Source organism: Triturus cristatus, chromosome 2_2 (assembly GCF_964204655.1).
Source record: "Triturus cristatus chromosome 2_2, aTriCri1.1, whole genome shotgun sequence".
NCBI lineage: Eukaryota > Metazoa > Chordata > Amphibia > Caudata > Salamandridae > Triturus > Triturus cristatus.
Window position 1 is genome coordinate 1,267,855,819 of NC_140582.1, and position 20,512 is coordinate 1,267,876,330.

The 20,512-nt window shown below is 49.4% G+C and overlaps 1 protein-coding gene across 2 annotated transcripts in view; it reads right to left on the reverse strand.

Moving 5' to 3' along the window:
• The window catches only part of LOC146863566 (CD5 antigen-like), a 414,744-nt gene that overhangs the window by 361,708 nt on the left and 32,524 nt on the right, over positions 1–20,512 (reverse strand). For both annotated transcript variants that reach the window (XM_085643026.1, XM_085643027.1), the window contains exon 2: positions 5,035–5,099. In XM_085643026.1, coding sequence (XP_085499152.1) covers positions 5,035–5,089 — 55 coding nt within the window. In that variant the 5' untranslated portion in view covers positions 5,090–5,099. The remainder of the gene's footprint in view (positions 1–5,034; positions 5,100–20,512) is intronic.

A 20,512-nucleotide genomic window follows, 5' to 3' on the forward strand; every position in this document is an offset into this window, starting at 1 on the left:
CTCCAAAATAGCACCATAGGTCTGCTACTGCAGCCTGGGTAAGGTGGTGCTTGCACCCCTTACAGTGGTGTATTCTACCTATATCACTACCATTGCACACAACTATAAAACCTATAAGTCACTCCTATGGCAGGCATTAACAATCCTGAAGGCAGATTGCTTGTTTTTTTATGTGGGAGGGTGCCCCTGCCTGAGCAGAGCCCCGCTGCAGCGTTCGGAGTACCGCCTATGATGCTGTTTGTGGTGCAGCCTGACCATATACTGTTAAGTGCATTATAACCTTGCGGTAAATGCTAACTTTGGGATGGCTGCACGGAAACATGTCGTGTTTGGTGTCAAACGTTTTGGAATACTACCCCCCTGCCAGTTCTGGTGGTAGGGGTAGCATTCCACCCTTCTAGAGGGAGAGACATGTTCACACTGGTCTAACCCGGTAGGACTTTCTACAGTCCTGACATCACAAAATGGATGCCTCTGCCACAGACACGGGTCTGGCCTCCTGCTGCTGACCGAATCTCCAGCAGGGGAGACCTGGACAATAGATTTCCTGTCCCAGGGAGGTGTAACCACTTCCTCAGACAGGCAGATGTGTATTGGGGCTGGGCAGGAACACTCTCTTGTGCTTTGAAGTGCTGCACTGGGGGCACACTTGGTGTCCCTGTGCATAGTCCCGTTCAAACCGGTTGTAAGGGCTACCTGCCCCTGCTCTGGTGCAAAACTGGACAAAGGAAATGGGTGTAACCACCCCTCTTTCCAAACCCTCCCATAGGTGGGTCCCTAGAGTAAGTCCAACCCCCAAACTTAGTATAAGTATGGGAACCCAGTCCTTGCGACTTTAGATTACCCTGGACGAAACTCTGCAAAAAATATCCTGGACCTTCGATGTTCTACTTTGACTAGAAGACTGAAGAAAACTCCCTTGGGGTCAAGGAGTGACTCCCATGCTTGGCAGGCACCAAAGAAGCAACTGACCTGTCTGCATCACTGAAGCTCCTGCCTGACGCCAAAGATTTTGCATCACCAGATGTGGATTTCCAGACTTCCCCGAGGCTACCCTCAGTCCACAGCAAAGCTGAGGCCCGTGGCTATTGTGGGTGACGTGGAACCATGACCCCTGAACACCATCAACTTTTGCAGCAAAACTATCTTTCTGGTCTTCCTTGAAGTTGTGCTTTGGACTCCGAGTAGCCCCAGCCTTGAGCACCTCTTGCACCGAAGATTGCTGGCCTCCAATCCACGAGTGACCCATGGGCAGTTTCAATTGCGATTGTGTGAGGCTCCTTTGCGATCACTAGCCCATTGGCTAGTAGGTCCCCACGAAGGCAACTCCTCTTCTGATTGGGCTTTCCTGGTAGCTCCAGATGTTCCCCAACTTACCCTGGCTGGGTGAGTCCCCCAGACCTTGCTGGTCTGCACCGACGTCCTTTCTCTGCTTTCAAGTAACTTGCCACTGCCAAAGCTTGTTAGGTCCAATCTGGTCGCCGACACCGCAGCACTTGACAGACTTTGTGGGTCATCTAGAATCCAGCTCCTGGTTATCATCGGCACCTCCTGGACCTTGTGGCTGAAGAGTCAAGACACTCGTCAACACACCTGAAGCACCCGACATCTGTGGGCATTGGTCCATCCTGCCCTTGGTCACTGGTCAGTGACCCAGACTCTGTACCCTCTGTTTTCAGGTTCCTTCCATCCTAGATCCAGGCTTGGATCACTTCGGACAATTCGCCTCATCACGGCAGTAGCACTTCTTCGCCAGCTTCCATTGAAATTGACGACGGGACCCGACACCAAAAGACACCTATGCATCCGGCTTCCCCGGGTGAGGTAACACGAGTACTCCAGTGCTCCCGTGGGTGCTAGCCCTAGAGCTTCCTAAGTCCAAAAGTGTTTGGTCCTGACTCGATTCTAAATGTCCCTAATCTTTAAATTTCCAACCGCAATATTGCCAATAGAAGCTAACGGAAACCCGCTGCTGTGTTTACACACTGTACACAGTCCCTGTGTCACTACCTTGGGTGGTTCCTTGGGGTCCCAGCGATTCTACAGGCTCTAGGCCTTGTGTCTTGTTCAGGCGTGGTTCTTATACCACTTTATTGGTATATGGTTTGGTACGCCCCTAGGGCCCAAACATGTATTTGTGCTATTACTGTTGATTGCTAACTTGTAAATTAAGTACTTCAAACTCCAGTCTCATAAAGAGACTAGAGGGGTGTGTTGTATCTTAAATACATATATTTTAAATATATACCTGGTGTGGTTGTCCTTTCATTTGGTCATTCAAGAGATTATAGACTGGTAAAACAAGCTGCTTTACATTCCTTCAAGACTTAGCGTGAAGGCTGCTCTCCATAGCTACCACTAGGATAGCTTTCAATAAAGGTTGTATTTAACCTATACCAATAAGCGGTTGTTTCGACTGATACAAGGTGCCCACTATAATTAGTTGACAGCATATATCAGGCCAACTTCTCACATACTCAACCCCACTTTTAAAGATTTGGGGCCTCATTTATGAGATTCCTTGCGCCTCCGGAACGTCACTTTTCGTGACGTTCCGTGAGGCAGAGGCCTGTGTGATATTTATCAGGCAGCACTAAGCCACTTTTTTTGGCTTAATGGTACCTGATAAATTTCAGTCCCTTTAACACAGTGTTCTGCGTTAAGGGGGCGTGCAATGGGTGCTGCTGGGGGCGTTCCCAGCAACATCCACGGCCTTTTGGCACTGCCCCAGATTTACGAGAAATCATAAGTCTGAGGCAGCACCAAAAGCTTACGCCTCCCCAGGGGAGGCGTAAGGGAGGCACAACGAGTAGAAATATCTTTATTTCTCCTCGTTTTTACTTTTTCTATGTGTGCTGCATTCTGCAGCACACATAGAAAGAGGAAAACGCCTCTTGTGGTTATTTTTGTACAGAAAGGTTTCCCTTCCTGTACAAAGATGATCCTCCTCGCAACACAGGCACCCTTGCACCTTGGGAAAAGGACAAGAATGCGCTGTATCTTACAGATACGGTACATTCCTGCTCTTTTCTTTTGCCGTAGAGAATCGCAGCTGGAATGCCTGCTGCGCTACCCTAGGGCAAAACCTCATAAATGAGGCCCTTGGTTCACTGTTTGGGGGTCATTATCCCAAAGCAAAATTAAACGCTAGTACAAGAACAATTTTCACCCGCTACTGGATATTCTCTTCAAGGCCCCTGCATATCCACCAGATCTCAGCACCTTGCAAGAGCCACCATCCACATTCTTTTACTCCTGCCTGGGATAGCAATACATTACACAGTGACACTCACCACTGTATACTTATAGTTACAAGAGACTTTTCACAGGAAGTGAGTTTTTTGTTTCGCTAGTAACTTTGACGCCATTTGACAAATCTTCATGAAACTTTCCCAGAAAAGATCATCGCCCTCAGCTACTTCCTCCGAAGGTTTCATGGTGACCCATCAAGCATGGATCGAGTAAGAGGGTGGTCCCAAAATGCAAATTCCCCATGCAATTTCCACAGGGAATTTTAGACAGTGCTAAAGCGGCTGATCACACGCAAACCATATTTTGCGTAAAGCTCGATAGTTTGCCAGAGAGCGTGCTTTTTGTGATTTGGTGTAAATCACTTCAATAATTTTGGAGCATTTAAGGTTAAAAATGAATAGATTTATTGACAGTTGGGCTGAAGTCGAAATATTCAAGCCTCTAATTGACTAAGGGGGCGTTTTGGAGTCAGCTTTACAAATACATATTATCAAAGTTACATTTTAGGGAAATGCACCCAAACAACATCCTGGGCACCCTGAAAATCATGTTCACGTGACAGCTGTGATACCATCTAAACCAACAGTCTTTATTCTCTAGATTACATTGTGAGGTTCATGTGATATAAAGACTAGTTCCTGGGGTTTCTAATCACAACAATAATGCCCCCTCTGACACCATCACTAAGGCCTTTAACAAGCAGCACCTGTGCTTGTTGGGTTCAAGATTCTTGCATGGATCAGTCTTTTCATTGAAGCTTGACTTTTAAACCTCTGTCTGCAGAGGGCCTCAGCAGAGAGGTACTCTCGTAAGGTGTTAGCGTGTTGTTTATACCAACAAGAAGACTTTGGCAGAATGTGTGTAACAAAGAGGCAGTGTAGGTGTGTGTGCTGACGGTGGCACACCTCAGTTAGTGATGGGCCTGTAAATGGTTCTTGGCTTCTCTGGGACTTCACCTCACAGGCCCTCCCTCACTCCAGACATCTTGGCTCTCAGATGCTTAACTGTGCAGGTCCCACTGAATCTGCTCAGCCTCCTGATCTCTGGGAAACACTTGGCAGTATTGGTGGTCCTCAGCTTTCGATTCTAGTTTCATAATTCCCACAGCTATGAAGAAAGTGATTCTCTGTGCAGAAGTACTCCTTCCTTTAGCAGGAAGGCTCAAGTTCTCTCTCTCTCACTTTCTCCCTCTCTTTCCCATACTTTCTCTTTCTCACTCTCTCTGTCCCCTCTCTCTCTCTCACTTTCTCCCTCTCTCTCTAACACACTTTCTCTCTCTCACTCTCTCTGTCTCCTCTCTCTCTCTCTTTCTCTCTCCCTCTCTCTCTCTTTTACTCTAAGTATTTCTCTCTCTTTCTCTCTCTCTCTGTCTCCTCTCTCTTTCTCTCTCTCCCTCTCTCCCAATCTCTTTCTCCCTCACTCCTTTTCTCTCTCTGTCTCTTTCTCTCTGGCTCTGTCTACTCTCTCTCTCTCTGCCTCTCTCTCTCTCTTTCTCTGTCTCCCTTTCTCTCTCACTCTTTTTCTCTCTCTCTCTTTGTCTCCACTCTCTCTCATCCTCTCCCCCACTCTCTGCTTTTCTCTATCTCTCTACCTGCCTCTCTCTCGCTCTCTCTCCCTTTCTCTCTCACTGCCTTTCTCTCTCTCTTTGTCTCTTTCACTCTCTCACTCTGTCTCCTCTCTCTCACTCTTTCTTTGTCTCTTCTCTCTCTCTCACTTTCTCAGAAATATAACATGTCATATACATTAATATTAAAATACTGTAGTAGGAAAAAAAACACTCACCTCGAGCAAAACAAGTACCGAGCACTTGAAGGTAGAACACGACCTTCAGCAACATTTTCAAGAGTCTGAACATAGGAAAAGACAATTTAACATCAGTGTCAGATGGTTTCAAAGGTTCCTTTGACTTACTCAGAACACTTGAGTGTATCTTTACTAGTTACACTAGTATTTCCCCTGGTTGATTCTCTGTGGATTAATGAACGACTGCTCTTTCTGTTCCTGCTAGCCACTGGATCTCTTATCTTGTCCTGGATCCCATCCTGTACCTGAATCTCTTCAGTGCAGATTATACAGAGCAGGAGACAATCCAGGATGAGTGGATGTTGAATGAGACCCACTGGGGCACACCAGCCATGTCAGGGCCTCTACCTCCTCAATCTAGAACCAGTGTGATGGTGAATGAGACCCAATGAGGTATCCTGAACCATGTCAGGGCCTCTAGCCCCTGAATATAGAAGCAGAATGATGGTGAATGAGACTCACTACGGTACCTTGGCCCTATCAGGGACTCTCTCCTCTCAATCTAGAACCAACGTGATGATGTTGAATGAGACTCACTGGGGTACCCCGGCCATGTCGGGGTCTCTATCCCCTCAATCCAGAACCAGCGTGATGGTGAATGAGACACACTGGGGTACCCTAGTCCTGTCAGACAAATACCACCACCACCAATACCACCACCACCAATTCTACCACCACCAATTCTACCACAACCACCACCAATACCACCAACAACACCAATGCCACCACCATCACCACTAATACCACCACCAATTGCACCATAACCACCAAAACCACCCCAATACCACCACCAACACCAATACCACCACCATCATCACCAATGCCACCAATACCACCACCACCAATACCACCACTACCACCAATACCACCACCAATACCACCATCACCAATACTATCACCGCCAATACCATCACCACCACCAATATCACCTCCACCAATACCACCACCACCAATACCACCACCACCACCAATACCACCAATAGCACCACCACCAATACCACCACCAACACCACCACCAATACCACCACCACTAATACAAATTCCACCACGACCAATACCACCACCACCACTACCAATACCACCACCACCAATACCACCACCACCACCACAATACCACCACCACCAATACCACCACCACCAAAACCCCCACCACCATCAATACCACCACCAATACCACCACCAATATCACCACGACCAATACCATCACCACCACCATTACCGATACCCCCACCATTACCAATACTACCTATACCTCCACCACCAATACCAATAACAATATCTTCACCACCAATACCAACACCACCACCACCAATACCAATACCACTACCACTACCATTACCACCACCACCACCAATACCACCACCACCAATACCACCACCACCACCAATACCACCACCACCAATATCATTATTACCATCACCACCAATAACACCAATACCACCACCACCAAAACCACCTCCACCCATACCACTGATACCATCACCAATACCACCACCACCAATACCACCACAAGCGATACCATCACCAATTCCACCACCAATACCACCACCAACTCCAATACCACCACCACCAATACAACCACCACTAATACCAACAATACCACCACCACCATTACCAATACCACCACCACCACCATCAATACCAATACCACTACCACCAATACCAATACAATCACCACCAATACTACCACCACAAACACCACCAAAGCCACCAACATCACCACCACTAATACCATCACCGCTACCAACACCACCGATATCACCATTACCGATACCAACACCATTACCAAAACCAACATCACAAATACCACCACCGCCAATAACAATACATCCACCACCAATACCACCACCACCAATACCACCTCCACCAATACTACCACATACCAATACCACTACCAATACTACCACCACCACCAATGCCACAACCACCAATACCACCACCACCACTACCACCAATGCCACCACCACCAATACCACTGATACCATCACGAATACCACCACCACTAATACCAACACCAATACCACCACCAACCGTACCCCATCCACTAATACCACCACCACCACCAATACCACCAACAAAATCACCACCACCACCACCAATACCAGGAATACCAATACCACCACTATCAATACCACCACCACCAATACCACCACCACCACCAACAACACCAATACCAACACCAATACCACAAACACCAATACCACCACAATACCACCACCATCAAGGATGCCACCAATATCACCACCACCAATATCATCACCACCACCAATACCAACAATACCACCACCACCAATACCACCACCATACCCTCACCATCAGCAATACCACCACCACCAATACCAATACCACCACCATTACGACCACCACCACCAATACCACCACCACCAATACCACCATCAATACCACCAACACCACTAATACCACCATCACCAACACCAATACCACCACTAATGACACCACCACCACCACCAATACCACCACCAATACCACCACCAATACCACCAATACCACCGATGCCACCACCATTACCAATACCACCACCACCGATAATAATACCTCCACCACCAATACCAGCACCACCAATAACAATACCACTACCACTACTACCACCACCACCAATACCACCACCACCAATACCACCACCACCACCAATACCACCACCACCAATATCACCAATATTACCACGACCAATATGACCAATACCATCACCAATACCACCAACACCAATACCACCACCACCACCAATACCACCACAAATACCACCACCACCAATACCACCACTAATACCACCACCAATATCACCAACAACACCAATACCACCACCACCAATACGACCACCACCAATACCACTACCATCACCATCACCACCACCAATACCAGTACCACCACCACCAATAACAATACCACCAACAATACCAATACCACCACCACCAATACTACCACCAAAAAGACCACCAATATCACTACCACCAATACATCACCATCACCAATACCACCAATACCGATACCACTACCATTATAATACCACCAACACCACCACCACCAATACCACCACCACCAATACCATAACCACCACCAATATCACCACCACCAATACCATTAATACTACCACCACCAATAACATCAATACCACCACCACCAATACCACCGACACCATCGCCAATACCACCATCGTCAATACCACCATAAAAACCACCACCACTAATACCACCACCAATACCACCAACAACACCGATACCACCACCACCAATACCAATATCACCACCACAACCACCAATACCATCACCACCACCAATACCGCCACCACCAATACTGCCACCACAAAAACCACCGATGCCACAAATACCACCACCACCAATGCCACCACCACCAGTACCCACACCACCAATACCGATACCACCACCATTACCAATACCACCAACACCACTACCACCAGTATCACCACCACCATTAATACCACCACCACCCACAACTTTACCTCCACCACCAATACCACTGCCACCAATAACACCACCAACAATATCACTACCAATACTACCACCACCACCACCAATACCACCACCACCAATACCACCACAACCACCACCAATACCACCACCACCACCAATACCAATACCACCAATACTGCCACCACAAAGACAACGAATGCCACCAATACCACCACCACCAATACCACCATCACCAGTGCCCCACCACCAATACCACCACCACCAATACCATTAATACCACCACCACCAATAACATCAATACCACCACCAATACCACCAACACCAATACCACCACCAATACCACCACCACAAATACCACCACCAACAATACCACCACTAATACCACCACCAATAGCACAAATCAATCAATCAATCAATCAATCATAGCATTTGTATAGCGCGCTACTCACCCGGAAGGGTCTCAAGGCGCTTGGGGGAGGGGGGCCGCTACTGCTCGAACAGCCAGGTCTTGAGTTGTCTCCTGAAGGCGAGGTGGTCCTGGGTCAGCCGAAGGTGGATGGGGAGGGAGTTCCATGTCTTGGCCGCCAGGTAGGAGAAGGATCTGCCTCCGGCGGTGGCTCTTCGGATGCGTGGTACGGCGGCGAGGGCGAGGCTAGCGGACTGTAGCTGGCGGGTGGGCATGTGGAAGGTCAGGCGGTCGTTGAGGTACTTGGGTCCCAGGTTGTGGAGAGACTTGTGTGCGTGGGTGAGGAGCCTGAACGTGATCCTCTTGTTGACGGGGAGCCAGTGCAGGTTCCTCAGGTGGCCGGAGATGTGGCTGCGTCGAGGGATGTCCAGGATGAGTCGGGCGGAGGCGTTCTGGATGCGTTGTAGTCTTTTCTGTAGCTTGGCTGTGGTTCCGGCTTAGAGGGTGTTTCCGTAGTCCAGCCGGCTGGTGACGAGGGCCTGAGTGACCGTCTTCCTGGTTTCGATCAGGATCCATCAGAAGATCTTACGGAGCATGCGGAGGGTGTGAAAGCATGAAGAGGAGACGGCGTTGACTTGTCTGGTAAAGGAAGTTTTTGAGGTCGGTGGGGTCCGCTGTAGGTTTCTTCAGTAGGGTGCTGAGCTCAGCATGCTTCCAGCTCTCCGGGAAGGTGGCGGTGTCGAAGGAGGTGTTGATGACGTCTCGGAGTTGAGGTGCGATGGTGGAGTCGGCCTTGTTGAAGACGTGGTGGGGGCAGGGGTCAGTCGGAGATCCGGAGTGGATGGTGTTCATCGTGCGGGCTGTGTCTTCGGTGGTCACTGCGGTTCAGGTGCGGAGGGTGGCGGTGGGGTGCGTTGGTTCGATGGTTGGGTGCGAGGATGGTGCGCCGAAGCTGTTGTGGATGTCGGCAATCTTGCGGTGGAAGAACGAGGCGAGTGAGTTGCAGAGATCTTGTGACGGGGTGATGTTGTTGTAGCCGGTGCTGGGGTTGGAGAACTCCTTGACGATGCTGAAGAGTTCCTTGCTGTCGTGGGCGTTGTTGTCCAGTCGATCCTTCAGTGATTGCTTCTTGGTGGTGCGGATGAGCTGGTGGTGCTTGCGGGTCGCGTGTTTGAGGGCGGTCATGTTGTCAGTGGTCCGGTCGAGGAGCCAGGCTTTCTCAAGGGTGCGGCAGGTCTTCTTGGAGTCCTTGAGTTCGTCAGTGAACCAGGGGGCCTTCTTGCTTCTGGGTCTGCTGGGAGGGTTCTTCAGTGGTGCGAGGTCATCGGCGCAGGCGGTCAGCCACTGCATGAAGTTGCAGGCTGCTTCGTTGGGGTCCGGTGTGCTGGCAGGTGGGTTCTGGCTGAGTGAGGTGGTGAGCTGGTCGGCGGTGATCTTGCTCCAGCTTCTGTGAGGAGCCTGTTGCGGTTGGTGGTGGGTGGTGGTTTTTCTGAAGCTGAAGTGGACGCAGCTGTGGTCGGTCCAGTGAAGTCCGGTGGAGTGGCTGAAGGCGATGTGCTTGCTGGATGAGAAGACGGGATCAAGCGTGTGGCCGGCGTAGTGGGTGGGGGTGTTGACCAGTTGCTTGAGTCCGAGGTTGGCGAGGTTGTTCTGCAGGGTGACGGTGTTGCGGTCCTTGTTGTTCTCCAGGTGGAAGTTGAGGTCCCCTAGGAGGATGTAGTCGGCGGAGGGGAGGGCGTGTGGGCTGATGAAGTCTGTGATGTCTTCGCTGAATTGTGTGCATGGTCCCGGGGGTCTGTAGATGAGGGTGCCTCTGAGGGTCGTCTTAGGGTCGGTGGGAATCTGGAAGTGGAGGTGTTCGGCAGCGGTGAAGGTGTCGTCGGCGTCGGTCGTGATGCGGATGGTGTTCTTGTGGACGATGGCGATTCCTCCTCCAGTCTGGTTGACGTGGTCCCTCCTGATGATCTTGCATCCATCCGGGATGGCGATGGCGATGTCGGGGGCTGAGGAGGCGTTCATCCATGTTTCAGTGAGGAATGCGACGTCTGGTGATGTTGTGTCGAGCAGGTTCCAGAGTTCAACGGCGTGTCTGTGGACGGAGCGGGTGTTGAGCAAGATGCACTTGAGGTCGCTGCTGGGGTTTGGCTTGACGGGCGCGGTGCATGTTCGGAGGCAGGTAAACTTGCAGGTTGTGCAGGTGAAGGGTCCGTGGAAGCGTTTCGGGGCAGCCCGGCAGCAGGCGGGGTTTCGGCCGGCGTTGAGGGCAGCGGCGTTGTAGGTCTGTCGGGTCGTCTTGCATCGGTGGGGGCCAGGGGTCCTGGCGCTGGGCACGGTCCGGGCGCAGACGGGCTTACCTTTGGCATGCCTTCGGCGCACAATCGGCGCACCCGCTGCGCGTGACCGCTGCACGTCCGCGCGGTCGCCATTTATGGCGAAGTGGGAGGGAGGGAGGAGCAGCTGGGAGGCGGGAGCGGGGAGGGCACAGAAGGAAAAGGGGGCGTGGCCGCTAGTACGGCGGCGGGAAGTGGGGAGCGGGGCAGGCAGGCGCAGGGGGCAGAGAGACGGGACACCAGCACAGACAATAGCACAACAATACCACCACCAATACCACCGATACCACCAATACCGATACCACCACCATTACCAAAACCACCACCACAAATACCATTACCACCAATACCAATACATCCACCACCAATACCACCACCACCAATACCATCTCCACCAATACTACCACCACCAATGCCACTACCAATACTACCACCACCACCAATACCACAACCACCTATACCACCATCCCCAATACCAATAATACCACCACCACCAATACCACCACCACCAGTACCACTGATACCATCACAAATACCACCACCACTAATACCAACACCAATACCACCACCACCACCAATACCACCAGTACCCCATCCACCAATACCACCACCACCACTAATACCACAAGCACCAATACCATCACCAAAATCACCACCACCACCACCACTGCCAATACCACAACACATACCACCAATACAATCAATACCAATACCACCACCACCAATACCTCTTCCACCACCACCACCACCACCCCCACCACCACCAATACCACCACCACCACCAATACCATCACCAATACAACCACCACCAATACCACCACAATACTGCCACCAGCAATGCCACCACCACCAATATCATCACCACCACCAATACAAGCAATACAATCACCACAACCCCCAATACCACCAATAGACCACCAATACCACCACCACAATTTCCCCCACCACCAATACCAACACCACCACCACCATCACCACCACCACCAACAATACCACCACCACCAATAACATCAATACCACCAATACCACCAATACCACCACCACCAATACCACTGATACCATCACCAATACCACCAACACCAATACCACCACCACCACCAATACCACCACAAACACCACCACCACCAATACCACCACAAGTACCACCACCAATACCACCACCACCAAAACCAATATGACCTCCACCACCACCAATACCACCAATACTATCGCCACAAAGACAACCAATATCACCAGCACCAATACCATTGCCATCACCAATAACACCAATACCTATACCACCACCATTACAAATACCACAAACACAATCACCACCAATACCACCACCACCAATACCACCACCACCAATACCACCACCCCCAATACCACCACCACCAACACCACCACCAATACCACCACCACCAATACCAATACCACCACAACCACCAATACCACCACCACCACCAATACCGCCACTACCAATACTGCCACCACAAAGACCACCAATGCCACAAATAAAACCACTACCAATATCACCACCACCAGTACTCACACCACCAATACCGATACCACCACCATTACCAATACCACCAACACCACTACCACCAGTATCGCCACCGCCTTTAATACCACCACCACCCACAACTATACCTCCACCACCAATACCACCGCCACCAATAACACCACCAACAATATCACTACCAATACTACCACCACCACCAATACCACCACCACCAATAACACCACCACCAATACCACCACAACCACCACCAATACCACGACCACCACCAATACCAATACCACCACCACCAATACTGCCACCACAAAGACAACCAATTTTACCAATACCACCACCACCAATACCACCACCACCAGTGCCCCACCATCAATACCCCTACCACCAATACCATTAATACCACCACCACCAATAACATCAATACCCCCACCACCAATACCACCAACACCAATACCATCACCAATACCACCACCACCAATACCACCACCACCACCACCAATACCACCACTACCAACAATACCACCACAAATACCACCACCACCAATACCACCACTAATACCACCACCAATAACACCAACAATACCACCACCAATACCACCGATACCACCAATACCAATACCACCACTATTACCAAAACCACCACCACAAATACCATTACCACCAATATCAATACATCCACCACCAATACCACCACCACCAATACCATCTCCACCAATACTACCACCACCAATGCCACTGCCAATACTACCACCACCACCAATACCACAACCACCAATACCACCATCCCCAATACCAATAATACCACCACCACCAATACCACCACCAATACCACAGCCACCAGTACCACTGACACCATCACAAATACCACCACCACTAATACCACCACCAATACCACCACCACCACCAATACCACCAGTACCCCATCCACAAATACCACCACCACCACTAATACCACAAGCACCAATACCACCACCAAAATCACCACCACCACTGCCAATATCACCACACATACCACCAATACCATCACCACCAATACCAATACCACCACCACCAATACCATCAATACCAATACCACCACCACCAATACCTCTTCCACCACTACCAACACCACCAATACCATCACCAATACAACCACCACCAACACCACCACAATACTGCCATCAGCAATGCCACCACCAATATCATCACCACCACCAATACAAACAATACTATCACCACCACCCCCAATACCACCAATAGACCACCAATACCACCAATACCACCACCATCATTTCCCCCACCACCAATACCAACACCACCACCACCATCACCACCACCACCACCACCAATACCACCACCACCAATAACATCAATACCACCACCACCAATACCACCACCACCAATACCACTGATACCATCACCAATACCACCACCACCAATACCACCACCACCACCAATACCACCACAAACACCACCACCACCAATACCACCACAAATACCACCACCAATACCACCACCACCAAAACCAATATCACCACCACCACCACCAATACCACCAATACTACCGCCACAAAGACAACCAATATCACCAGCACCAATACCATTGCCATCACCAATAACACCAATACCTATACCACCACCATTACAAATACCACAAACACAACCACCACCCATACCACCACCACCAATACAACCTCCACCACCAATACCACCACCACCAATACCACCACCACCAACACCACCACCAATACCACCACCACCAATACCAATACCACCACCACCACAACCACCAATACCACCACCACCACCAATACCGCCACCACCAATACTGCCACCACAAAGACCACCAATGCCACAAATAAAAACCACTAACAATATCACCACCACCAGTACCCACACCACCAATACCGATACCACCACCATTACCAATACCACCAACACCACTACCACCAGTATCACCACCGCCTTTAATACCACCACCACCCACAACAATACCTTCACCACTAATACCACCACCACCAGTACCACCACCAACAATATCACTATCAATACTACCAACACCACCAATACCACCACCACCACCACCAATAACACCGCCACCAATACCACCACCACCAATACCACCACCACCAATCCCATTACCACCACCACAAATACTGCCACCACAAGACCACCAATGCCACCAATACCACCACCACCAATACCACCACCACCAGTGTCCCCATCACCAATACCACCACCACCAATATCATTAATACCACCACCACCAATAACATCACTACCACCCCCACCAATACCACCAATACCACCACCCCCAATACCACCAATACCATCACCAATACCACCACCAATACCACCACCACCACCAATACCACCACAAATACCACCACCACCAAACCCACCACTAATACCACCACCAATAACACCAACAACACCAATACCACCACCACCAATATCACCACCTCCAATACCACCACCAATACCACCACCACCACCACCAATACCACCGATATCACCAATACCGATACCACCACCATTACCAAAACCACCACCACAAACACCACCACCAACAATACCGATACATCCACCACCAATACCACTACCAATACTACCACCACCACCAATACCACAACCACCAATACCACTATCACCAATACCAATAATACCCCCACCACCAATACCACCACCACCAATACCACCACCACCAGCACCATTACCATCACCAATATCATCACCACCACCACTACAACCATTACCACCACCACAAATACCATCAATACCATTGATGCCACCACCATTACCAATACCACCACAACCAATACCACCACCACCAATAAAAATACCTCCACCACCAATACCAGCACCACTACCACTACTACTACCACCACCATTACCACCATCACCAATTCCACCACCACCACCAATACCACCACCACCACCAATGCCATAAATACCACGAATAACATCAATACTACCACCACCAATACCGCCAATACCACCACGACGAATGTCACTGATACCATCACCAATACCACCACCACTAATACCACCACCAATAACACCAACAACACCAATACCACCACCACCAATATCACCACCTCCAATACCACCACCAATACCACCACCACCACCACCAATACCACCGATATCACCAATACCGATACCACCACCATTACCAAAACCACCACCACAAACACCACCACCAACAATACCGATACATCCACCACCAATACCACTACCAATACTACCACCACCACCAATACCACAACCACCAATACCACTATCACCAATACCAATAATACCCCCACCACCAATACCACCACCACCAATACCACCACCACCAGCACCATTACCATCACCAATACCACCACCACCAATACCACCACAATACCGCTACCACCAATGCCACCACCAACATCACCACCACCAATATCATCACCACCACCACTACAACCATTACCACCACCACAAATACCATCAATACCATCGATGCCACCACCATTACCAATACCACCACAACCAATACCACCACCACCAATAAAAATACCTCCACCACCAATACCAGCACCACTACCACTACTACTACCACCACCATTACCACCATCACCAATTCCACCACCACCACCAATACCACCACCACCACCAATGCCATAAATACCACGAATAACATCAATACTACCACCACCAATACCGCCAATACCACCACGACCAATGTCACTGATACCATCACCAATACCACCACCACCAATACCACCACCACCACCAATGTCACCCCAAATACCACCACCTCCAATACCACCACAAATACCACCACCAATACCACCTCCACCAATACCACCACCAGCAATACCAATACCACCACCACCACCAATACCAATATCACCACCACCAATACCAATACCACCAACAATACCAATACCACCACCACCACCAATACTACCACCACAAATACCACCAATATCACCAGCACCAATACCATCACCATCCCCAATACCACTAATACCGATACCACCACCATTACCAATACCACCAACACAGCCACCACCAGTACCACCACCACCAGTACCACCACTAATACAACAACCACCAATACCATTAATACCACCAATACCACCACCAATACCATGAATACCACCATCACCAATAACATCAATACAAATACCACCAATACCATCACCAATGCCATTAATACCAACACCACCACCAATACCACCACAAATACCACCACCACCAATACCACCATGAATATCACCACCAAAACCACCAACACCAATTCCACCACCAATAACACCACCACCACCAATACCAATACCACCACCACCAACACCACCACCAACAATATCACTACCAATACTACCAACACCACCAATAGCACCACCACCACCATCAATAACACCACCAATACCACCACCAATACCAATACCACCACCACCACTACTGCCACCACAAAGACCACCACCACCACCAACACCACCACCACCAGTGTCCCCATCACCAATACCAACACCACCAATACCATTAATACCACGACCACCAATAACCTCACTACCACCCCCACCAATACCACCAATACCAACACCACCAATACCACCAATACCATCACCAATACCACCACCACCAATACCACCACCAGCACCAATACCACCACAAATACCACCACCACCAATACCACCACTAATACCACCACCAATAACACCAACAACACCCATACCACCATCACCAATACCACCACCACCAATACCACCACCAATACCACCGATATCACCAATACCGATACCACCACCATTACCAAAACCACCACCACAAATACCACCACCACGAATACCAATACATCCACCACCAATACCACCACCACCAATACCACCTCCACCAATACTACCACCACCAATACCACTACCAATACTACCACCACCAGAAATACCACAACCACCAATACCACCATCACCAATACCAATAATACCACCACGGCCAATACCACCAGCATTACCACCACCACCAATACCACTGATACCATCACAAATACCACCACCACAAATACCAACACCAATTCCACCACCATCACTAATACCACCACTACCTCATTAACCCATACCACCACCACCACCAATACCATCAACACCAATACCACCACCACCAATACCACTTCCACCACCACCAATACCAATACCACCACCATCAATACCACCACCACCAATACCACCACCACCACCACCACCATTACCATCACCAATACCACCACCACCAATACCACCACAATACCGCCACCACCAATGCCACCAACAACATCACCACCACCAATATCATCACCACCACCACTATAACCATTACCACCACCACCAATACCACCACCAATACCATCAATACCATCGATGCCACCACCATTACCAATATCACCACAACCAATACCACCACCACCAATAAAAATACCTCCACCACCAATACCAGCACCACTGCCACTACTACTACCACCACCATTACCACCATCACCAATTCCACCACCACCACCAATACCACCACCACCAATACCATAAATACCACGAATACCATCAATACTACCACCACCAATACCACCACGACCAATGTCACTGATACCATCACCAATACCACCACCACCAATACCACCACCAATGTCACCCCAAATACCACCACCACCAATACCACCACAAATACCACCACCAATACCACCTCCACCAATACCACCACCAGCAAAACCAATACCACCACCACAACCACCAATACTACCACCACAAATACCACCAATATCACCAGCACCAATACCATCACTATCCCCAATACCACTAATTCCGATACCACCACCATTACCAATACCACCAACACAGCCACCACCAGTACCACCACCACCAGTACCACCACCAATACAACAACCACCAATACCATTAATACCACCAATACCACCACCACCACCAATACCATGAATACCACCACCACCAATTACATCAATACAAATACCACCAATACCATCACCAATACCACCACCACCAATACCACCACCACCAATACCAACACCACCACCAATACCACCACAAATACCACCAATACCACCATGAATAAGACCACCAATACCACCAACACCAATTCCACCACCAATAACACCACCACCACCACTACCAATACCACCACCACCAATACCACCACCAACAATATCACTACCAATACTACCAACACCACCAATACTACCACCACCACCAATAACACCACCACCACCAATACCACCACCAATACCAATACCACCACCACCACCACCACTACTGCCACCACAAAGACCACCACCACCACCAATACCACCACCACCAGTGTCCCCATCACCAATACCAACACCACCAATACCATTAATACCACAACCACCAATAACATCACTACCACCCCCACCAATATCACCAATACCACCAATACCAATACCACCAATACCACCGATACCATCACCAATACCACCACCACCAATACCACCACCAGCACCAATACCACCACAAATACCACCACCACCAATACCACCACTAATACCACCACCAATAACACCAACAACACCACCATCACCAATACCACCACCACCAATACCACCACCAATACCACCGATATCACCAATACCGATACCACCACCATTACCAAAACCACCAATACCAATACATGCACCACCAATACCACCACCACCAATACCACCTCCACCAATACTACCACCACCAATACCACTACCAATACTACCACCACCAGAAATACCACAGCCACCAATACCACCATCACCAATACCAATAATACCACCACCACCAATACCACCAGCATTACCACCACCACCAATACCACTGATACCATCACAAATACCACCACCACAAATACCAACACCAATTCCACCACCATCACTAATACCACCACTACCTCATTAACCCATACCACCACCACTTCCAATACCACCACCACCAGTACCTCATCCACCAATACCACCACCACCACCAATAACACCACCACCACCAATACCACCACTATAATCACCTCCAACACCACCACCGCCAATACCACTACACATACCACCAATACCATCACCACCAATACCAATACCACTACCACCAAAACCATCAATACCAATACCACCACCACCAATACCACCACCACCAATACCATTACCACCACCAGCAATACTGCCACCACAAGACCACCAATTCCACAAATACCACCACCACCAGTGTCCCCATCACCAATACCACCACCACCAATACCATTAATACCACCACCACCAATAACATCACTACCACCCCCACCAATACCACCACCACCAATACCACCGATACCATCCCCAATACCACCACCAATACCACCACCACCACCAATACCACCACAAATACCACCACCACCAATACCACCACTAATACCACCACCAATAACACCAACAACACCAATACCACCACCACCAATACCACCACCAATACCACCACCACCACCACCACCAATACCACCGATATCACCAATACCGATACCACCACCATTACCAAAACCACCACCACAAATACCACCACCAACAATACCAATACATCCACCACCAATACCACCACCACCAATACCACTACCAATACTACCACCACCACCAATACCACAACCACCAATACCACTATCACCAATACCAATAATACCACCACCACCAATACCACCACCATTACCACCACCACCAATACCACTGATACCATCACAAATACCGCCACCACAAATACCAACACCAATTCCACCACCAGCACCAATACCACCAGTACCTCATCCACCAATACCACCACCACTACCAATACCACAACCA